The 21908-nt window shown below is 43.9% G+C and overlaps 1 protein-coding gene across 1 annotated transcript in view; it reads right to left on the reverse strand.

Moving 5' to 3' along the window:
* Positions 1–1543: 1543 nt before the first annotated feature.
* Mrtf (Myocardin-related transcription factor) overlaps positions 1544–21908 on the reverse strand; it is a 42439-nt gene continuing 22074 nt past the window's right edge. Inside the window, exons 3-18 of the mRNA XM_080265553.1 lie at positions 18739–18934; positions 14424–14489; positions 13230–13361; positions 12016–12183; positions 10696–11210; positions 10289–10405; positions 9762–10017; positions 8254–8607; positions 7023–7453; positions 6269–6461; positions 5621–5906; positions 4782–4998; positions 3657–3753; positions 3106–3257; positions 2173–2241; positions 1544–2040 (exon numbers count right to left, since the gene is read on the reverse strand). Coding sequence (XP_080121679.1) covers positions 1612–2040; positions 2173–2241; positions 3106–3257; positions 3657–3753; positions 4782–4998; positions 5621–5906; positions 6269–6461; positions 7023–7453; positions 8254–8607; positions 9762–10017; positions 10289–10405; positions 10696–11210; positions 12016–12183; positions 13230–13361; positions 14424–14489; positions 18739–18907 — 3651 coding nt within the window. The 5' untranslated portion in view covers positions 18908–18934 and the 3' untranslated portion in view covers positions 1544–1611. The remainder of the gene's footprint in view (positions 2041–2172; positions 2242–3105; positions 3258–3656; positions 3754–4781; positions 4999–5620; positions 5907–6268; positions 6462–7022; positions 7454–8253; positions 8608–9761; positions 10018–10288; positions 10406–10695; positions 11211–12015; positions 12184–13229; positions 13362–14423; positions 14490–18738; positions 18935–21908) is intronic.

The following is a 21908-nucleotide window of genomic DNA, read 5'->3' on the forward strand; positions in this document are numbered from 1 at the left end:
GAGAGAGAGCTTATCAACACAGATCCAATTCTCAACAGTTATAAGGAATTACTGATGACCTTATGAGTAAATTATATGGGAGACTTTTTTATTTTCTCCCATAAAGTTATCAGTAAAAATTGTTTTATAACAGCTATGAAATGATGGTACATTGATATACGATTTCTTATGCAAAATTAGCCAAAGAATCGCCCAAAATGCTCGCATATCTCACAGGGCACCCTGTATCATTGTATCGTTTATAAAGGCCGACATTCTTGCATGTGTTGGCCTTGGTCACCTAATGGCGACTCGATGCTGCTCGATCTCTGGCAGCCTCCCTATTTGGTCTTTCATCTTCACTATTAAATGTCCTAAACTGAAAAAACTGCAGAGATAGCAAGCATGGTCTAAGAGAAAAAACTAATGCCATCACAGTAGTGAAGGGGTGCAAGGACTGCTACTCTATCAGTCACAGGAGTCACATCAGTCACCAGTCACTTAGTCGCTTTGGCTCGCTTCCCACCGCTGACTGTTTCCTCCCAACAGTCAGTCTTGTGGTACTCAGGCATCGACCGTCACATTACGGTCGACGACGGTTGGGTTCTGTTGCACTCACCTCACCACTCACCATCAACTGGGGTAATTGGATTCTCTATTGGACTCGCTAACCATCGTGGTACTCTGGTGTTGACTGTCTCGTTACAGTCATCGTTTACCTACATTCCCTCCACACACACAAACAACAACTGACTTATCTAACTACTTAACTGGATAGTTAGACAGTTAGCTGCACCCCACCACTCCTCAACAACAGGATAAATCATCTCTGAACAGTTAGGTCCAGTCACACTCATCCCACCACTCACCAACAACAAGGTCTTAAACTATATTCTCCAGCATGGCTCCACACACTCACGATAAACAGATAGACAGGTACAGCAGATAGACTGACAGTTGAACTCCAGTGATTGGGAATTAACTCTGCCTATCTATAACTGTTAATAGGTCATTATATTTCCCAAACACCAATTAAGGAGCTGGTTTACTAGTGAATGGGTTGGAGAATGTCAGCTCACACAACCTAGGGTGGGAACAATTATCTAACCACTTAATTAGATAGATAGTTAAAGACAGATGGATAGATATATAGCTAGGTACACTATCCACACACCAACACCTGTGTATCCAGGTGAGTTATTTACCCACATAATTCCTGTTCATACATGCCAAACCTGAATTTGGGAGTCATGTTTTTATTTTCTCTTGAAGGGAACAATCTTGCAGGTTTCTGGCCTTAGGTTCCTTCTTCCTTGGAAAAAAGAAAAGAAAAAAAAAAAAAAGGGGGAGGTACAGCTGGATATTCTAACTACTTAATGCTTTGATTTAACCAGGTTCATCATTCAAAGGTGGTGTGATTGAGCTATGCATCGGTGTGGCAAGGGATTGTGGTGTGTGGAGGTCGGCAGTACATGGCGTGGTAGAGATCTGTGGTATTTATGCGGTAAAGCTAATGCTGTAACAAGAGGTGTGTTGGCATCTGTGTTGTTGTGTGATGTGCTGGAGCTCTGTGGTGGTGTGGTAGAGTCCCGTGGTAATGTGGCAAAGTTCCGCAGTAGAGATCTGTGGTGTTCAGGTAAAGTCGAGGTCTGAGTCGTCCAGCGTGAAGAGATCCACTTGGTGGTGTGTGGTGGAGAGGAGTGGGTCCCCCTGGTCACCCCCGCCCCCTGTGCCGCCGCCACCACAGTGGGGGGCACAGCGCGGGTGCACTGCCGGTGGGGGTGGCTGCGGGGGCCCCAGTGAGTCCAGCCACGACGCAACATCAACATCGACGTCATCAGTGACCTCCATCTTGTTGGCCTCCTGTGGGGGGTGCAGCCGGGAGTGGGAGTGGATGGGGAGCTGTGGTGGGGGTTCCAAGGGGGTATCGAGGGCCCCCAGCTCCATGGTCTCTAGTACAGGCAGGTCAAAGTCCAAAGGTTCCGGCAGGTCCAGCTCGCTGCCCAGGCTGGCCCCACCGGCTCCCTCCAACACCAGAGCTGCAAACTGTGAGCCTGAGGACTGCGAGGGCGTTGGCAGGTGTACCGGAGGTGTTGGTGGGTGTACCGGGGGGTGTAGTGGGGCACTCCGGTGACTAGAGTGTGGTGGGGGTGGGGGTGGGGGAGGTGGGGGAGGCGGGGCACCCTCACTCACCCCAGTGGTGGTGAAAGTGAGGGGCACCGTGACAGCTGGAGGTGCCTGTGTGAACAGCAGCATTTTTAACTTGGGTTATTTCACAAAGTCACATTATTGACTATTAACATTTCACCTTTTTTTTTTTTTTTACCTGCAGGTGTAGTGACACAAGGTCCACAAAGCAATGAAAAAGAAAGAACATGACTGGGAGAACTAATCAACAGTATATCCAACAAAAAGAACCACACACCCATTCATTCATCATTCAAGCCCCTGGAATCATGGCTCCACCTCACAGGCACACCTTTGCACTTGTAGTTTTATCATTACCTACCAGACGGTCAATCCAACAAGCATCAGCTTAGAAATGAAGTAATCAACTCCTCTCATACACTCCTCCATACAAAATTCCTCATGTGAGCTGTCCTTGGCAGTTCCCTAGCCTCATCAACCTCCATACCTTGATTTCTTACATACTCACACACACACATGGCTTTATATAATCTCTAAAATCTACAGTAAAAACATAGAATCCTTCTGATGTACACTAATATTACCAGAATGATGCAATCTTTGAGGCACAAGGCTAGGCTACTTAGTTTTGAAAGTTAATGCAATATTACTAAACCTGTAGTTCATTTAAATGAATTAGGTGGAGATTCCTGTCCTTTTGCAGCTTATTTCCCATAGATCAGTGACAGAATAGGTCAATACTACGGCTGAACATGCCTTCCATAACACTTCCTCATGACTAGTACTATATATATATTCTAGTGTTCATCTCTTACAGCTCAACACTCAAGATGGAAAGAAGGTCATTTTATGAGACGGCAATATTACACCCAGTTGAAATGAACAGAGTATAGTGCAATATTACACCCAGTTGAAATGAACAGAGTATAGGGCAATATTACACCCAGTTGAAATGAACAGAGTACAGCCTGATATCACCTGCAGGTGTGGTGGGGCTGTGGTGAAAACAAGACTTGGGGCGGTGGTCAGTGGCGGGGCTGGGGCCGGGGCAGTGAACACCGGGGCACGGCTACACTTCGACGGGGTCAGTATGGGCGTGTGGGGGTCCTGCGCTGCACTCGGAGAAAGCTCTGTGTGGATATTAACACTTCAGGCTCGTGGCAAGACAAGGAGGAGGAGAGGAAGTCATTATCAAGGTAATATAACCCTACTGTAGAAAAAAAAAGACATATAAAATGGTGTTGAACATGGGCAACACACGTGACTTGTGGGGCAGGAAAATATTAAAAAGGGAGAAAGAGAGAGAGAGAGAGAGAGAGAGAGAGAGAGTTGGGGGGGTTGGGGGGAGGGCAGCAAAATGGCAGGAGATGGGGTGACATGGAGGTGATAAGTTGCCACCACCCCTAACAGGATTAAGGTATCTGGCTATTGACAGACAGAGAGATATACAGACAGACAGATAGATACACAGATAGAAAGATAGACAGACAGATACACGGACAGAAAAAGTGGTGTCGTGTCCTATTCACCTCCATTTTTGATGAGTATGTCAAAGATGTCATCCATAACCTGACTCTTGATGGACAGCTTGCGGGACTGTGGCTGTATGCTGGCCTTGTTTGAGATCTGAAAAAAAAAAGAACATCATTACCATCATCATCATCATTGGTACTGTCATCATTATTATCCTCATCATCATCATTATCAGTACTGTCAACATCATCATCATCGTCATTATCATTACTGTCATCATCATCATCATCATCATTGTTGCTGTCATCATCATCATCATCATAATTAGTCACCACCACTGTCATTGTTGTCATCATCATCATTATCATCACTCTCATTTATCATCATAATCATCATTCCTATTTTTTCACACACAAGTAGAGGAAGGAAGGTCCAAAAAGCAAGGGGGGGGGGGAGTGGGAATAATAATGAACATCATGACCAATAAAATGGTCCACACACTCATTCAATCATCATTCAAGCCTCTGGAATCCTGGCTTCACCTTTCCACACACAACTTCATATTTACCCACCAGAGTCAAAGAAAAAAAAGGAGGGAGGGGGATCAAATATTGGTGATACACTTCTCACAAAACTCAGCCAACTTGATCTCGTCAGTTTCCCAACCTAAACAACTTCCACACCTCTCTATCACACACTCTCACCTACCATATCTATCCACCTCTTTCCACCTTGAAACATGCTTAGATTTATCATTTTCACCACTGTAACCACACCCATTCTCTTCACATGATCCTTCTCTTCATCCACTCTCCACACTCCACACGTTTCTCAATAACCAATGTCCACCACTACAATGCCTGGCTTACTTCTATACCACACATAATCTCACATCAATACATTACTGTGGATACAAATAATTCTTTAGGCAATCATTTTCCAGTTCTAACTTGCACCAAAATCAAAATGGAGAAATTGAAGGAGAAAACAACACAGAATTTTGGCTACATGGTGATTTTGGAGTTTCTCTATGGAGTGATTAATAATTTTTATGATGCTGCCATAGGAGAGAGAGAGAGAGAGAGAGAGAGAGAGAAATGTACTATAGCCCTCCATCATGTTGGTTTCTTGAGTCTGGCCTGTCTGGAGTTTCCCCCTGGCACTGGTCATATAAGCCTTACCATTGGTGTGCCCTTCAGCTGCTTGGTTGCCTCATCGTAGTTTGGGGGCGGCTTTATGACAAACTCGGCTGAACCTCTGTTGTTGTTGTTATTATTATTGTTGTTGTTGACGGTGTTGATGTTATTGATGTTGTTGTTGTTGTTGGCGATAGTGGTGGTGGTGCTGGGGGACTCGCACGTTACAATAATACCAGTGAAGTTCGGCAGCGATGCAGTCCTGGGGGTGGAAAAAGAGTTAACGTCTGGTTGGAAAACAAAGATGCAGAGATTTCTCGACTCTGGCCTTACATCATCCCATTTCTTCTTCCCTTCTGCACGTTAGGTGAAGCAGGATGAAAACAAAAGATAGTTGTATTGTATATAAATAATCCAGCACGCTTGTATGTGTCAGCCTTGGTCACCTAATGGCGGCTCTCCACACAGCTCATTTTCTGGCAGCTTCCCTATTCAGTCCCTTATCCCTGAGGTCATACTCTATGACCTTCTCCCAGGTCTTTTTCAGTCTGCCGCTTGCAACTCTACCCCTTGCATTTACATTTCCCACTTTCTGTGTCCAACTGTCATCCTCTATCCCCTCCATATACACTAACCAACAGAATCTACTCCTCCTCATAACAACAATACACTTCAGTCCCATCCTTCCTCACAACTCTTCAATCGTAAATCTAGACCCTTCAGGCCAGGCATTCAAGAATGCACTACACATCCATCTAATCACTGTCATTTCTATATGTTTGATCCAATGAACATCCTCTTCCACACCCAGGTCTAACCACCATACAGCATTACAGTCCTATCACACGCCACATACAAAGGTGCAATAATGCCTCCTTAGATACCTGTGATGTGTGTTGGTGACGTTGTTGGGTATGACCATTGAGTTTGTCCTGAGGCCCTTAGAGGCAGTGTTGTCCTGGCAGTGCCCGGGGCTTGGGGCAGGGGTGTGGGCGGGGCTGGGGGTCGGGGCGGGGTGGGACGGTGAACCCAGCAGCTGGTCCCACCCATTCTCCACCTTGACACCAAGCAGCTGGTCCCATCCGTTCTCCATCTTGACACGCAACAGCTGGTCCCATCCATTCTCCACCTTGACACAAACCTCCTGTACTCCATTCTCTATTGGGTCACCTTTAACAGTAAAAAAAAAAAAAAAAAAAATACTAAAAACAAAAATAATAATCATCATCTGGAGAAACTGGAGGATGAAAGACTGACTAGGAGAGTTATATTTACATTTACAGTAGTGAGAAACACAGCAGTACAGTATATATAACAGTACATGGATTCATTATCTCAAACCTGCCCATGTTTCTGGGCCTTGAAATGTAGCACATCAGTAACGTAAAGTGGACAGCAAGGTGTAATGTGCAAAACAAGTCACAAAAGGAAAATACATAAGGCTGCTGAGGTGTAATGTGTAAAATAAACCACTAAGGAAAAGGTGTTTAGAATCTCTGAGGCCACTATAAATACAAGGTTAAGTTGCTGACCCTGTTGCTGAAGTAGTTGTTGCTGCTGCTGTTGTAGATGGTGCAGCTGCTGTATGTGGCTCTGTAGCTGCTGTTGTTGTTGTTGCTGCTTCTTGTTGTGGATATGCTGTTGTAGGATCAGCTTCTGGTTCATCTTGGTGTCGGGAGGGTTGCGGTCCTGCAGCTGCTGTAGGTTGCGGTGCTGCTGCTGCTGCTGTAATAGTACCATAATAGAATACTTAAACAGCAGTAGAAGATGGCTAAATGGATGGATAGATGGTATGGCCATATGGGGAATGGGTGTGAACAGAGTGTGGTGAAAAGGGTATACGTGAGCGAGTCTGAAGGTGAGAGGAAGCGTGATAGACCATGAGGGTGGATGGATGTGGTAAATGAGTGTGTGCAAGAGAGGTACAGACAGTGAATCAAGATGGCTGGATGAATTTTGTACAGAGGAGTGTGTAACAAAGGTCTACAATCCCACTCCTATCCCAGTGAAGTGATGCTTGTTGGATTAAGTCTACATGACAGGTGGCAGGAAGCATGTGGATGTTTATGCCTGTGAGGCAGAGTCAGGCTTCTAGGGAGTGTGAATGGTGACTCAATGACAGTGTAGCCCATTCAACTGGGTACACTTTGGAAAAATAATACTGATGATGATAATGATGTTGATGATGATATGATGGTAAAGTGAACAGATTAGAGTGTATGTAAAGACCACTAAAAAGTAAACTATAAAACAGAATATGAGTAAGTTAAAGTGCGAGCATCCTACCTGCAGCTGTAGCTGTAGACGGGCCTGGTTCAGCTCATGTTGTAGTTCCTCTATCCGCCGCTGGAGCTGGTTGGTGGAGTCCTTCTGTTCCATGGCACTGGTGGTGATGGATGGGGTCAGGGTGGCACTCTCAGGTGACGGCATCGAGACACTCGACACCAGCAGGCTCGACGGAAGGGCCGATGGTGGTGGTGGGGGTGGGGGAGGTGGAGGTGGAGGTGGTGGGGTGTTGATGGATCCACCGCCACCATTCTCCACAGTCATCAGGGGCGTCAGTGGGGCAAAATCTGAGGCATCCATGGCAGAATCAAAGTCCACATCCATGGGTGCGACGCTGGGTGGACGCGTACATGCAGACACAGGGGAATACACAGGTGACGCCACTCGGCCATCGCTACCAACATCCATGCGCCCATCCACAATGCCTGACACTATGGTGGGCAGAGACAACAATCGGTCACAGCACACGTGCCAAACTGTTGTTGATTAAGAAGGCTTTCTAGAACTTACTCCTTAGTACAAATGAGACCAGAAGATGTATATTAATTACGTTACAAACTCTCAATTCTGAAATGCTTGATTTTGTAGGCTTTACAGAAAATGGAACCACAATGACAACTAGCACAACACCAAATAATAAAGAGTCTACAGCACCATGCATGGTAAATAAATTGATATCCCTTGCATTATCATCTGTTCTCATACATGTTTACAAAGTCTGAAGATATCAACACATCTCTATAGTGTGAAAAAATATGTTGGAGAATGGAGGCTTTTGGTAAATGGGCTTCTGGATTTGTGAGTTTGTACTGTATTATGAAGGAAGAAAAGATAATTTACAAATACATAACCTTCCTTCCTGATACACTCCAGGAAGGAGATCTACCAAAACACCAATGCAAGAATGAAGACTAACCCAAGGAGTCATTAATGAAGGTAATCACTAATCAAAGAACTGGTTGGTGTGCTGGCTGGTGAGAGATCCTTTTGAGACTGAGTGGTGGTGTTGGTAACTTTGTGATGACTGACTGTGGTTACACCCTGTGCTGTCAACTCTGGCTGGTTATGCAAATGCCCCTCAACTAATTCCACATCCCCCAGAAGCAGGATGGCAGGCTGCAGGGAGATGGCAACTTCAACCTGCAGTCCGCTAAGGTCATGCTTACATCAGTCTGGGGCCACCATCACCACCACCACATGAAGAATAATAACAACAACAACAACAACTTACCTGAGGAGTCATCTGTGAAGTTAAGTGATGAACCGGTTGGTGTGTTGGCCGGTGAGAGATCCTTCAATGACTGTGTGGTGTTGGTGGTCTGTGACTGCTGACTGGTGGTTACACTCTGCTGGGCCTTATCTTCCGCCTCCTGACTGGCCAGCTCCCTCTCCACGCTGCCTAGCCGCATGGCCAGGCTGCTGCTGCTGCTGCTGCCTATGCTGTTGAGGCTGCTGTTACTGCTGCTCAAGGGGTTACTGCTTGAGAGTGGATGGGTGGAGTGGGACTTGAGCCGCTCTATCAACTGTGGCTTTGATCCCGAGACTGGAAGGTTCCGTTTCTTCAGTTCTGCTTTCAGGTCTGACACTGGGGAGAAAGACGCAGATTGTTACAGTTACAGAGGAAAAGGAGAGCATTTTCTTTTCTTTCTTTCTTTTTCTTTTTATTTTAATATGTGGATGAGTAGAAATAGGGTTAATGATGAATGACTGTGGAATGCATAGAGAGTGGAAGGGATAAAAAAAAAAAATTTGATTTGTGAAAGGTGTGGAAGGGGTTGCTAGTTATGAGTAAGTGTGTGGAGTGTGACTTAAGCTGCTCTGTTAATTATGGCTCTGAACCAGACACTGGCAGGTGGGACCTCTGCAGGATCACTTTCAGGTGCCACATTGGGTAGAAAGAATTTGTTAGAAGGAGTTCATTACGTTGGAAGTGAACAGTTTGTTTATAGTAATGTGAAAAAATATAAATGCAATCACTAAGGAATGTGTGTGGAGTGTACAAAATGGATAGCACAGGAAATCCACTTATGTGATATGTGAAAGTTGTGGTGTAAAGAAGGCTACTGTTGCTGCTACACTGTTACACTTAATACATAACCTGTCACTCTGGCCACAATGTTAATTATGTTTTAAGTCCCACTGTGCTAGGTACTGTAAAAGTATATAACCTGTCAGCAAAGTTGAGACAATTCTTTGAAATTGTCCTGACACTTAAATAGAAGGTCTGGTGGGTTACCCTAGACTCTGGTTTGATGCCAACATAACCCCCCATTTGCAGAATAATCTCCCATTTACAGATCTTTTGACCTCTGACATTGGATCCTAAAATGCATACAACTACAGTAACGGCAGTGTACAGTGGCATCAGCCTGACACAAGCTGGGCATACCTACACAACGTAGACAGACCTACAGCTGGAAACATCTTTCAGCTGTATTAACTACATCTTTTCAATGCAAGACAATATATCAATGACACAAACCACGTTCCCTCCAATTTCCATATACAAAAATAGGCTAAAAAGTGTATAGTTTTGAATTTTTGTACGCATAAGCATACAATGGCCCTGAAATGCAGCTCTGCATGCCTAAAGCATTCAGTAATCATGTCTGTATTTGTGGATAGGCATAAAAACATACCCTGTCTGTGCAGAAGAGGCACAGGTGGAGGTTGAAACAAAGGTAGAGGTGGTGGTAGAGACAGAGGCAGAGGTAGATAAAAGATAGAAAACATGCTCACCTTTCATATCCTCCAGCTTGGTGTGTATCCTGATACTCAACTCTGGTGGTGCAGGTGGAGGGGGTGGGGCAGGGGGTGTGGATGAAGGTGTGGGTGACTGTGTGGAGGAGGAGGTGGACAGGAGGGTGAGGGAGGTGGATGTGGAGGTGGATGAGGGTGGAGGTGGAGGTGTGGGTGCCACCTTGAGCAGTGTGCTGGTTGGGGAAGCATCAGGGGGACTAGGTTTGAGGCCGGCTGGGAGGATGATCTGCGGGTACTGTGGGAAAATAAAAGGAATTATTTTAATTTATATTTTCACTCATTATCATCAACTTCTTCCAGAACTCTTTTTCCACATAATGATGGGGTGTGGTAGGGTCCAGAAAACAAGAGAAAAACATGATAGCCAACTGTAATTTATAGACCGAGCAGCATGAAGAGCTGCCAGTAGGTGATCACAGATGCTGGGGCATGTAGGTATGGTGGAGCCTTTACAGATGAACAGAAACCCTCTCTCCCCCCCTCCCTCCTATTCTCTCCACCCTCACCTTTTGTTTAAGTTCAAGCTGACACTGCAGGAAGAGCTGTTGCTGCTGAAGGAGTATGTCGTACGAGGTCTCGGCATGACTGCTGCTGGATTCTCTCTTTACTGCGCTAGGAGGACCCTGTGGGGTGTGTGGAGATAGGGGTGGTTAAGGATGCTTTACTTCTTCCTTCCTCTTTTCACCTACATCCTGTTCACTGTAACTTGATGTAAAATTGCCACCTCATGATCTTTAATGCTAAGTTGTAACAGTGAATTGCCATTACAATACTGGGCTAGTCATGAAGAAGTAATACAATATGTAGATGATGTGCAGCTGTAGTCTTGTCATATTTTGCTATTAATCAAGGGGAAAAAGCTGCAAAAGGACAAAAATCTACACCAAGTGAAGTGAATGAGATCTGTCCTCACCTTATACTCATGAAACTTGATGGTTCGTGCTTTGGGCTGGGTCTTTCCCTTGGCCTTCTTGCGGCTCTTGCTCTGGTCCTTGCCTGGGGCTGAGTTCTGTTGGGGTGGTGTGGTGAGTGCAGGCGGGAGGGCAGTGCGGGCCACAAACAGGGTGTGGGGCAGGGTGGGTGGTGCCTGGGGGGAAGGCAGGAGAGGGTGCTGGGGTGGGGAGGACAGGGATGAAATCGGGGATAGGGATGAGGTGGTGGAGGTGAGGGACGGTGATGGGGTGGGATGCTCTGACGCAGAGGGCGGAGGGGGCGGTGGCACCAACACAGCTGTGTGAGGGGGTGACAGCATCTCCCCACCTACTCCCACCCCTGTTGCTCCGCTCCCCACCCCGGTTCCGGCCCCAGCCTCACTTTGGTCAGGGGACATGGCCCCCTCGCTGCTGGACTCATCCTCATATTGGACGTACAGGCTCGGGTGTTTGCGAGGCTCACCTTCACTTGTACTCTTGAACATTAACTGACCCTCTGGTGGCAAGAAAGAATGTCATTATCATTATTATTATTATTATTATTATTATTATTATTATGTAAAACAACTAACTCAGTGTCAAATGGCCACCCTTTGCGGGATTGTGGTGTCCAGCAATAGATAGATAGATAGATAGATTATTATTATTATTATTATCATTGTTAATATCATCATCATCATCATCATCAGTACAGGTAGCCTCCATTTTATATTTATTCAATTTCAGAAACCATGACTTTAGGTAATCTTAAAAAATTACTTATAAAAGCAACTTTTTCTGCTTCTCCAACCTTTGATTCTGAGTTGTTTTTCTATTTTTTATTTATTAATTTTTCTATGCCTGAGTACCCAAAGGTGGGATGGGTTGGTATGTATGAGTTGTACAGTATTACAGTAGCATAATTTTGGGGGGCCCTACCTGTCATTTTTTTTTCTCTTGGAGGGAACGATCCTGCAGGCTTCTGGCCTTTGGTTCCTTCTTCCTTCTATAAAAACACTCACCCTCCCACCCACACCCACACCCACCCACCCATGCATACAAAAAACATCCAACCACACACACACACACACTTAAATATTTGGAACGACTTAGACAAAGAGGTGGTGCATGAGAAAAACATTCATGTGTGTAAAGGTAGACTTGATAAATGTGGATATGGAGACAGGACAACACGAGCATTGCTCAATTCCTGTATACTACAAATAGGTAAATACACACACACACACACACACACACACACACACACAAATGGTTCTTAACCAGTCCTACAATGACATAAACACCCAAATCCAAATCCATACCTTTGACGGCCTTCTCAAGGTGCTCTGTGGTGTGTAGTATATTTGCCCTGACCAACTCCAGGGGTCCAGGCCTCTGACACAAGTGGTCACTGATGGCGTCGGCTATTCTGGCACGCTTCAGCTGCTTCTGTTTTTCCACCAGTGATGGGTCGATGTTACCGGGGGCATCTGTGGGGGGGGGGGGGGGAAGAAGGTTTCATTAGGCTGGCGAAATTGAGAGCAGAAATGTATCAATGTAAACAGCATCAGATTGAAAGTAGAAATGTATTGACGTAAACAGCATCTTAAACCAACAACACCAGAATGAGAGTAGAAATTTATCAAAGTATACAGCATCAGATTGAAAGCAGAAATGTATCAATATAAACATCTTGATCAATGTATACAGTATCTTAACTCACTGACGCCTGATTAAGAGTAGAAATACATCAACATCAATGGCATCTTAACTCATTTACACCAGACTGAGAGCAGAAATGTATCAAAGGGTAGAAATGTTGCACTGTAAACAGCATTTTAACTCACTGAGCCTGTGGATGTCTTTCTCACTTACCACTTTCCAGTTCCCGCCATTTTTATCCAGCTCATGACACACTCTTTGATTTTGAAGGGTCATGAAGGCTGGCCCATACGTAGCACTCCTCTGAAATTACCCTGGCAGTATATTGTGAGCTCTGGGAATGGCTCAGTCTGCTGGTGTGGGTGTTGGAGTGGCAGTGGGAAATGAATAAATGATGCAGGAATGATGTCTGATAATACTAACTGAGCTGTCCCTTTAACATGTGAGAAACTGCCCAGTCAAGTGGAAGACGAGTACACGTCTGGTAATTTATGGACTCGGAGAGGATGGAGACTGAGAGACTGACTAGGAGAGTGTATGTGAGTGAGGTGGAGAGAGGAAGGAGAAGGGGAAGACTGAGGATGAGGTGGAGGAATGGGGTGAAGAGGTACATGTGTGAGGTGGAGGGGATGGGGGAATGGAAGGGAGAGACTGAGGATAAGATGGAGGAATGGCATGGATTGGTGTGTGAGTGAGGGTGATATGAGATGAAGACAAGGCGCTCAGATGGCAAAGGACAGGGTGACATGGAGGTGATCTGTCTGCAGCCACCCCTTACAGGATTAATGTGTCTGATAGATAAAAAGATAAATAGATAAACAGACAGACAGATGGATAGATAGAATTCAAAGGCCAACAAACAACAAAAACTCACCTTCCAGTATGTGTTGTCGCACCAGCTCCTCCCGGTCAGGCCGCCGCTGCATTTTCTGCTTCAGGATGTCATGTTTTTTGGCCATGTCTAGCTTCTGTCGCTGCTCGTAGAATGCCGTGGGGGTGTTCATCGCTGGGGGGGGGGGGGAAGCAACGTTAATTACCACCATCACAGTAGGTGTCATCATCATCGTCATCATCACTTTCCTAAGTACCTTAACCCTTAGATTCATACTATTATAATCAGTCTTTTCACCTGATGGAACTGAGTCCTCAATGTTAATGCTATACTAAGTCATGGATAAGCCTTTGTTAGGAGGCTGGAATGAGTCTGCCTGGTTACTACACTTCATTCACTTTTACTCATAATTTTAAGTAACTTCATCTTCTCCATCTCTCTCTCTCTCTCTCCCCATTTTCTTATCTTCCTTCACTCTTTCTCCTCCTTCCTATCTACCCTGTTTCCTTTCCTGTGCTCTCATGTTTTGTGCAATCGCTCTCTTTTCTTTTTATTCCTCACTGTTCCTTCTCTCCTTTCTTCTCCCTATCCTGTGCAGCTCAGTGACAAATTAGGGAAGTGTTATAGCTCTACATCCTTTCCATTGCACTATTTTATGACTGGCACTGCTTTCTACTGTTACTCTCTTATTACAACTCAGTATTCAAGCTGCAGAGGTATTTTACAGCTAAAATGAAATGAGTAAAGTCAAACCAAACCTCTAACTGAACTACATCTGACCATTAACTGCATTGAAAGAGGATAGAGATCTTTGTCAGGTTCAGTACACAATAGCTGGACAGCTGGTTATATTTCCTTTGCATATATAGCTTGGCTGATAGATACTGATGTTGAGGGGTGGATAAACTGATAGATACATGAAGAGAGAAAATACATGGTTAGATACAGATGGAGGGATGAACACAGGGATACATGGAAAGATACAGACATATACATGAAGACATACACAGAGCATGGACAGATACACATACGACTGAATAACTGCAACAGCAAATTCAAGCAAAAGTAAAATCTGAGCAAACAAATAAAAGAATCAAAAAATAAGAAGATAAAAGAATAAAAAACTAAGACAGATACATGGACAGACAGACAATACATGGACAGCTACAAACAGCTACAAGAACAGATACACATAGATGCACACACACACACACAGATACATGGAGGGATACTCACGTGGAATGACGCCGCGATTGACCAAGTCTTCCCTTGGTCGCCGCAGCATCAATTTCACCTTGAGGGCTGCAGAGAAAACAGACTTAAATTAGTGTGACACTGGGTGTGATGATGATGATGATGATGGAACAGAGAAATTATGGAATGCTGGAATAATGGAAAAAAGGAATCAATTAAGGCTGGAAAAATGGAAGCCTGGAAAAATAAAACAGCATTATATATTGATGTGTTCCTATAAATGACTGTGTTATGTAAAAATATCTTTAAGTGATGGCTATGGTCCAGAGACAAATAATCTTCTTAAATATTAAATAATTACATTCAAGACTGCAGTAACTGCTAAACTGAATCTAATGTGTGTGTGTGTGTGTGTGTGTGTGTGTGTGTGTGTGTGTGTGTGTGTGTGTGTGTGTGTGTGTGTGTGTGTATTTACTGTACTTAGTTGTATTTACCTAATTGTGATATACAGGAAATGAGCTATGCTTGTGGGGTCCTGTCTCTGTTTCTCAATAAGTCAAATTTTGGTGTGTGTGTGTGTGTGTGTGTGTGTGTGTGTGTGTGTGTGTGTGTGTGTGTGTGTGTGTGTGTGTAATAAAGTCCATACACAATTTACAGAAATAAGTGATATATCAAGATACAGTGAGCTATTTTAATCCTGACATTTCACTGCATATCTTGAACACTTAGTAATTAGCAATGGAATGTTACATGTAAATTGTTCCTATGTAACTGAACAGCTTAATAGTGAAGAATGTGTTAAATGAGATAATTCTAAACGAGGTATTGCTGTACTGAATAATGGAATGTTGGCATACTGGAAAATGGAAACACTGGAATATCAGGAGGATGGAATTTTGGAAGACTGGAAAAAAAGTGAGAGACAGAAAGGGCTGCTGGAAGACTGGAAAAAAAGTGAGGGAAATCAAGGACTGCTGGAAGACTGAAAGGCATAGTGGAAAGTCACAGTATTAGGAAACTGCTAACGTGATACCTCGCAGTGACTTACCAAACGTTGCGTGGTCTAAGACACAGACAGTGGGGTACATGGAGTAGATGGGACCCCCAGCCACCTCCCCACCCACACACTGCCACACGCCCACCATCTTAACGCACAGAACCACACTCACGCACACATTACGATATACGCACACTTTGACGTGATGTTTGTTGGGGTCGGTTATGGCGCAGGTTTATCTTTCATCTTCTTTGGTTTATTTTAGGGGCCAGTTCGCGGTTCACCAACAAATCTACGAAACTCCACACTTAAGTACAAGCTTGGTAACTAGACACACAATCATAACTCTTAGGCAGGAAACATTCAGCAAAGTATACAGAGTCCAAGCAGAGACTCTACCATTGTTAAAAGTCTCACTACACATATTTCATTCTTCCAATCCACAGAAAACATTACCTGTACAATGGCCAACCTCAATATGGGGATTCCTTCAGACCAGGCATGGCATCATTTTGACATATGTTCTTGAATGTAACAATCAAACAACATTCTTATTCTTTACTGACAATTTCCATCTTTTTTTCATTTACAGTACTGCATTGTGCTGGACATTTCAATCCATCCACACTACATTACACTTAGGGGATTTCCCAACAGCCACAGCATATAGTGGTCTGAAGTTGAATCATAATTAATCTACATTTGATCAAAAATATGTTTCTACTTTTCTATCTTCTGAAACAGTGGTTGAACAACATTCTCCAATCGCTTCTTGTTGACGTGTAAGTCTGTTATTATTATCAACTCCTCAATAAAGCATGAAGCTGTTGTTGTTGTCACTGTTGCTTAACCATGGTCTGTCTGGCCATAAGCAACTGCTTGTGTGGGGCCACTCTATAGGTATAGTACTGTACAGTACATAGTACATACACCATTCAGGGACTCAGCACCCCCCTGTAGTTAACAATGCCTTGCTAGGGTCAGACCATAGACCTTGCCTACGATGGGATACAGGGAAATATGAGGACGTTTGGCTGCCAGGTGGGTGCTGCAGCTGCTTTACTCCACCCAGGGAGCACAACGTCAACACATGTAGGCTCCTCATCAGTGCCCAAAGCATGAAGTCTACACAGCATGTGTAATAAACTAACATTTAGAACTAATGACTATTTGCCTTGTGAAATCATGGATCACCTGTGTAAAGATGCTATTTAAATCAACTATGCATCTTCCATCTCCTCTCTTCATAAATGCAACACAACACCGCACTCTCTGCAATGCAACTATACTAATATAATTTGCTTGTGTTTTTAAGTAAAACTTATAAATGAAGTATAAATGCCCGTCTTTTGTGGTATATTACATCACGCACTTCAAGCTCCATCAACATGACTCCGTGCCCACAATCACAACAGGATGACTGTTCCATTGTTATCTTTTAAAACTCAAACTGGCTTCCACTAACTAACATACTCTTTTAAAAAATAAATTCTATACATTTTTGGAACTCATATACTCTTATTCATTATACTTTTCAAATAAATGTTCTTTGTTCTTTGTATCAAAATATAGTCTGTGCATCTCACAACCTTACCCCCAATATTTTTATCACTGTAACTCAGGTGAACTCTGGGATTAGGTATTTGGTGATACTTCCCAGCAGTGGAACAGCTTGAAAATAGCATATACAATACACATATCGATCAACTCACTATATGCAATTGATAGTTTTTGAGAAGGAGTCAAGGAGGCATTAAATAACACTAGCACTGTCGTATAACTTCCAGCCTGAGCAGACTACATGATCAGGCTCTTGGTTTCTTTTTCCTTACATTAAAAAAGACTCAACAGCAGAGCACCAATAACACACTACATACACAAACATAATATTTTTATCACTCTACTTGGCTGCCGTTCCTGTGTGTATGATGGGGAGAAAAAAAACCACTCTGACGCTGATTTTATCACGATCACTACGCGTTAACTTCAAGAATGGATGTGTGGTGTTGGTTTTCAAAAGTAGAACGCCTTGAAAATAACACACACACAGAACACTTAAGTCAGTCCACTCTGTTGGTTATTTCTGAGAAGGTTAAGTCAGTCCACTCTGTTGGTTATTTCTGAGAAGGGGTCAAGGAGACATTTCGTAACATCAACCCTGTTTTATTATCACTTCCAACTTCGGTGAACTCTGTGGCAGAGAGCTACGAGGGGAAATAACAAACCAACAACACATTTCCTGTATCCCAGAACCGTCCTGAACGCCATTTGTTAACGAGGAGTCAAGTAATTGTCCCAAACGTACAAAATTGATGCTAGAATCGGATTAGACAGGAGGTTGTGAGGGTGGGTGTGACAAGTGAGAGAGAGAAAACCCAGAGAGGATAAGAGAGAGGGGGAGAGGGGGGTAAAAACAGGAAAGGAAGGAGGGGGAGGGAGGGAGCTAGGATGGGAGAGGGAGGAGGGAAAGAGGAGTGAGGGAGGGGGAGGGAGGGAGCTAGGATGGGAGAGGGAGGAGGGAAAGAGGAGTGAGGGAGGGAAAGAGGAGTGAGGGAGGGAGAGAGGAATGGGGGATGGAGAGAGGAGGGAGAAGGGAGTGAGGGATGGAGAGAGAGGAGAGTGTGGTAGAAGACACAGAACAGATAAAACAGGCATAAAGGACAGGGTGAGGGAGCAATGAAGGTAGGGAGAGAGTGACAGGGGGTGGAGCAGGATGGGGTAGACAGAGATGGAGGGAGAGAAAAAGAGAGAAGGAGATTAAAAAGACAACAGAAGAAGAGAGGAAGGAGGGGGAGGGAGATACGAGGAGAAAGGGAGGGATGGTGTGAGGGAGAGAAGGTGAGGGAGGTAAATGAAGTGAGGGACATGAAAGACGAATGCAAGGAGGGAGGAAAGGAAGGAAAGAGGAGGGATGGAGGGAGGAAGGATAAGAAAGAAAGAAAGAAAGAAAGAAAGAAAGAGAGAGAGAGAGAGAGAGAGAGAGGGGGAGGGGGTGACAGGAAAGTGAGAGAGATTACACTGAAAGTATCTCGGTCACTCAAAGTTGTTGATTTACAGGTGTGTGTGTGTGTGTGTGTGTGTGTGTGTGTGTGTGTGTGTGTGTGTGTGTGTGTAATATATCTATCTATCTACAATATCTATCTAACCATCAAGAGAATTCCTCGATGCTCACACTATCACACTATTTCTATTTAATGTCTTGTTCTGCAGTGAAGTGTAGATATATAGACAGACAGCCAGAGAGTGATAGATACAAGTGACAGACAGATAGATAGAGATAGATACAAGGGTCAGACAGATAGATAGAGATAGATACAAGAGTCAGACAGATAGATACAAAATACCATCACTACTACTCACACTCTTTATTTTTATTAAGAGTCTTGCCCTGAAGTGGTGAGTCGTCTACTTCGCACTTGGGTGGTGACAGGGGTATGAAGGGGGGCTTGGACCCCTCACCCCCCACACCACCACCACCACCACCATTACCACCACCACCACCACCGCCACCACCACCAGCGTCCGCCATCTTGGTTAGGTCGTTTAGATTGCAGTCCTGTTGGAGAGATTAGATGTTAGTTAAGCAAATAACATTAATAACAATAAAAATAAAAATAATAATAATAATAATAATAATAATAATAAAAAAAATAATAATCTCATTTTCATTTCATTATCCAATCCTATGTTGTCCCATGAGGAGTGTAGGAGCCTGGGGCTAGGCAAGTTGGTCCTGACATTGAAGATGAGAGTGACACAAGTCAAGAGTGAGAGCAGTGGAAATGAGTTACTTGAAAGGAGTATTTGGAGTCACATGGAGTTGGAGTCACACGGAGAGACAGACTGACAGAGAAGGAAGTGAAGGAGCATTGTGGTGTGGATGTGATGGGAAGTGTTTGGAGAAACACACCGAAGTGGTTTGGCCATGCGGAGAGGATGGAGAGTGAGAGACTGATGAGAAGAGTCTATGTGAGTGAGGTGGAGGGGGGGGCAGAGGGAGGGGGAGGCCAAGGATGAGATGGAGGGATGGAGTGGAGAGGTATAGGAGAAAGAGGGGTGTGAGCTGGAAGCAGGGCAGTGAAATGGTGGGGGACGGTGACATGGAGACTATTTGTTTGTGGCCACCGGATTAAGGCATCCGGCAATAGACAGATGGATAGAATAAAGTAATAATAATAATGAAGTTAAAACTCTGTGGTATGCAGAAATGGGGTTGAGGAATTGCTGTAAGTCCTGAGGGGGGCAATGAGAGGAGCAGCAAATAATGTAGAAAGAAAGAACGGAAAACAAGGTGATGGGACTTGGGCAACTACAAGGAAATAATGTGTGGGAAAAGTAGGAACTGAACTGAGAAATGAAGAGGACAAACAGAGGAAAAATGGGGAGAGGGACAGTTGGGAGGGAAGGTAGGTGGAAATTCTGTGGCACAAAACAGCAGCAAACAATGATGATGAGACTATGGCAATGATAGGAAAATGAAGTGTGGGAAAACTAAGAACTGAAGAGAGGAGGGGAAAACCTGAGAAAAATGGATAGAGGAATCGTTGGGAGGGAAGGTTGCGTGGCAGTGGAAGGGGAAGACACGGGTAAGATATTGGAATACTGTATTAATTTGAACATACCACAGCCACACCACACTCTCTCTCCTTCATTCTATCTGTATCCTCTTCTACATCTTGATCTGCCTATACATATAAATGGCTCACACAAACATTCAAACAACAGTCAAATATTTAAATCCTGGTCTAACTCACGGGTATATGGCTTCTAAGTTCAACCTGTTGTACAGTATTATCATTATGCACCTAGTGGTAGGTGGTGGTGACCATTATCCACTCACTTGATGTAGTGCAGCCTACTTCTTCCTTGGCCTTTATCATTCCTTTTCTGTGCCTGTCCTCCTCTCTTCATATTTCTCCCGTCTTTCCTGTCACTTCTTATTGCTTTCTTTCCTTTACAGGTGGCTTTACATTGAGTGACAAGCCAAATGGTTTCCTGTAAGCCAGGAAACCATTTACAACGCTGGGTGGTAACCATATAACCAAACCATATGTGCTCCCTACATGTCAGCAACTGGGTTGGTGGAGGGTTAGTGCCCCTCCCCGTAAAACAAATAACTCAAAGTCAAATAGCCACCCCTTACTGGATTATGGCATCTGGCAATAGATAGATGGATAGACTTAAAAATATCTGTGGGGTAGGTATATAAACCAGTATATATAAGTATATATACTGTACATATACATATATATACACGTATAAAATGCTATGTCTCTCCCTCTCTCTCTTTCTCTCTCATGCACACTGCATGTATACACACACACCACCTTGAAAAACCATGAAATACCAATAAATCTTACCAACTTGAACTTCATTATTGAGTTGAAAACTGGAAGTGTGAGCTTGGAAAGAAGAAAGCAGAGTGTTACAAATTGCATGTACTGTACTAGTACAGAGGGAAATATCATCATCATCATTACCATCCTGACCTTATTATCGACTAAGTATGAGGTATCCTATGGATGAGGTAAGGTACAAGAGAGAGAGAGAGAGAGAGAGAGAATGGATAAAAATCTGGGTCATGTTATGATGAAAAGAGTACATTAGTTGTTACGATGAAAAAAAAGATATTGGTTGGTTTGAATGCCATAGCTGCTGTGATGATCCTGTATGGGTTTGATGCCCTAGAGGTGACTGGCACTGTCCAAGTTGTGTAGTGTCTTTAAGGGAAGCAAGTTTGTCAGAAGCCCTAAAATATCATCTACTGGACTATGGTAGATTAGCCTCATCAACATCTGCAGCTTTTAATATCTATCTACCCACCTATCCATCTATCTATCTATCTACCCATCCCTCTATCTATCTATCTACAACCAGATGACTTAAGCCTGGGAAGGGGTGGCCACAAACAAATCACTTCTGTCATCCTATCCTCAACCATCTGCCTGCCTCTCTCCAACTCACACCCTCCTCACTCATATACCTCTCCACCCCAACCCTGCATCTCCCCACCTTGACCTCACTTACACTCTCCTAGTCAGTCTCTCATTCTCCATTCTCTTCATACGGCCAAACATCATAGCGGGTAACACAGAATTGGCTGACTGTCTTGCTTACCATTTTCTTTATGTAAACCACTGAAGAGATTGAATGATTTTAAAGACTGCATATGTATGTGCTTGGATCTTAAGGTTTCCATTATAATGAAAATTAAAGCAAGAATAACTCACTGAAGTCTTAAAATACCCCTCCCTCTCTCCCTCTCTCTCTCTCTCTCACACACACACACACACACACACACACACACACACACACACACACACAGCTGCACATTACTCTTTATGATTTAACACACAAAAATAAACATTCACCTATTTGCTTTTAGATCCACACAGACAAATACAAACACTGATACACATGCTCTGCACACACACACACACACACACACACACACACACACACACACACACACAACCAGCCACCAAGTGCTGCTAAGTGTGAAAAAAAATCATAAACTTAAAAAAGCATAT

This window comes from Coenobita brevimanus, chromosome 15 (assembly GCF_032717465.1).
Source record: "Coenobita brevimanus isolate Jiangsu-jjx chromosome 15, ASM3271746v2, whole genome shotgun sequence".
NCBI classification, from domain to species: domain Eukaryota; kingdom Metazoa; phylum Arthropoda; class Malacostraca; order Decapoda; family Coenobitidae; genus Coenobita; species Coenobita brevimanus.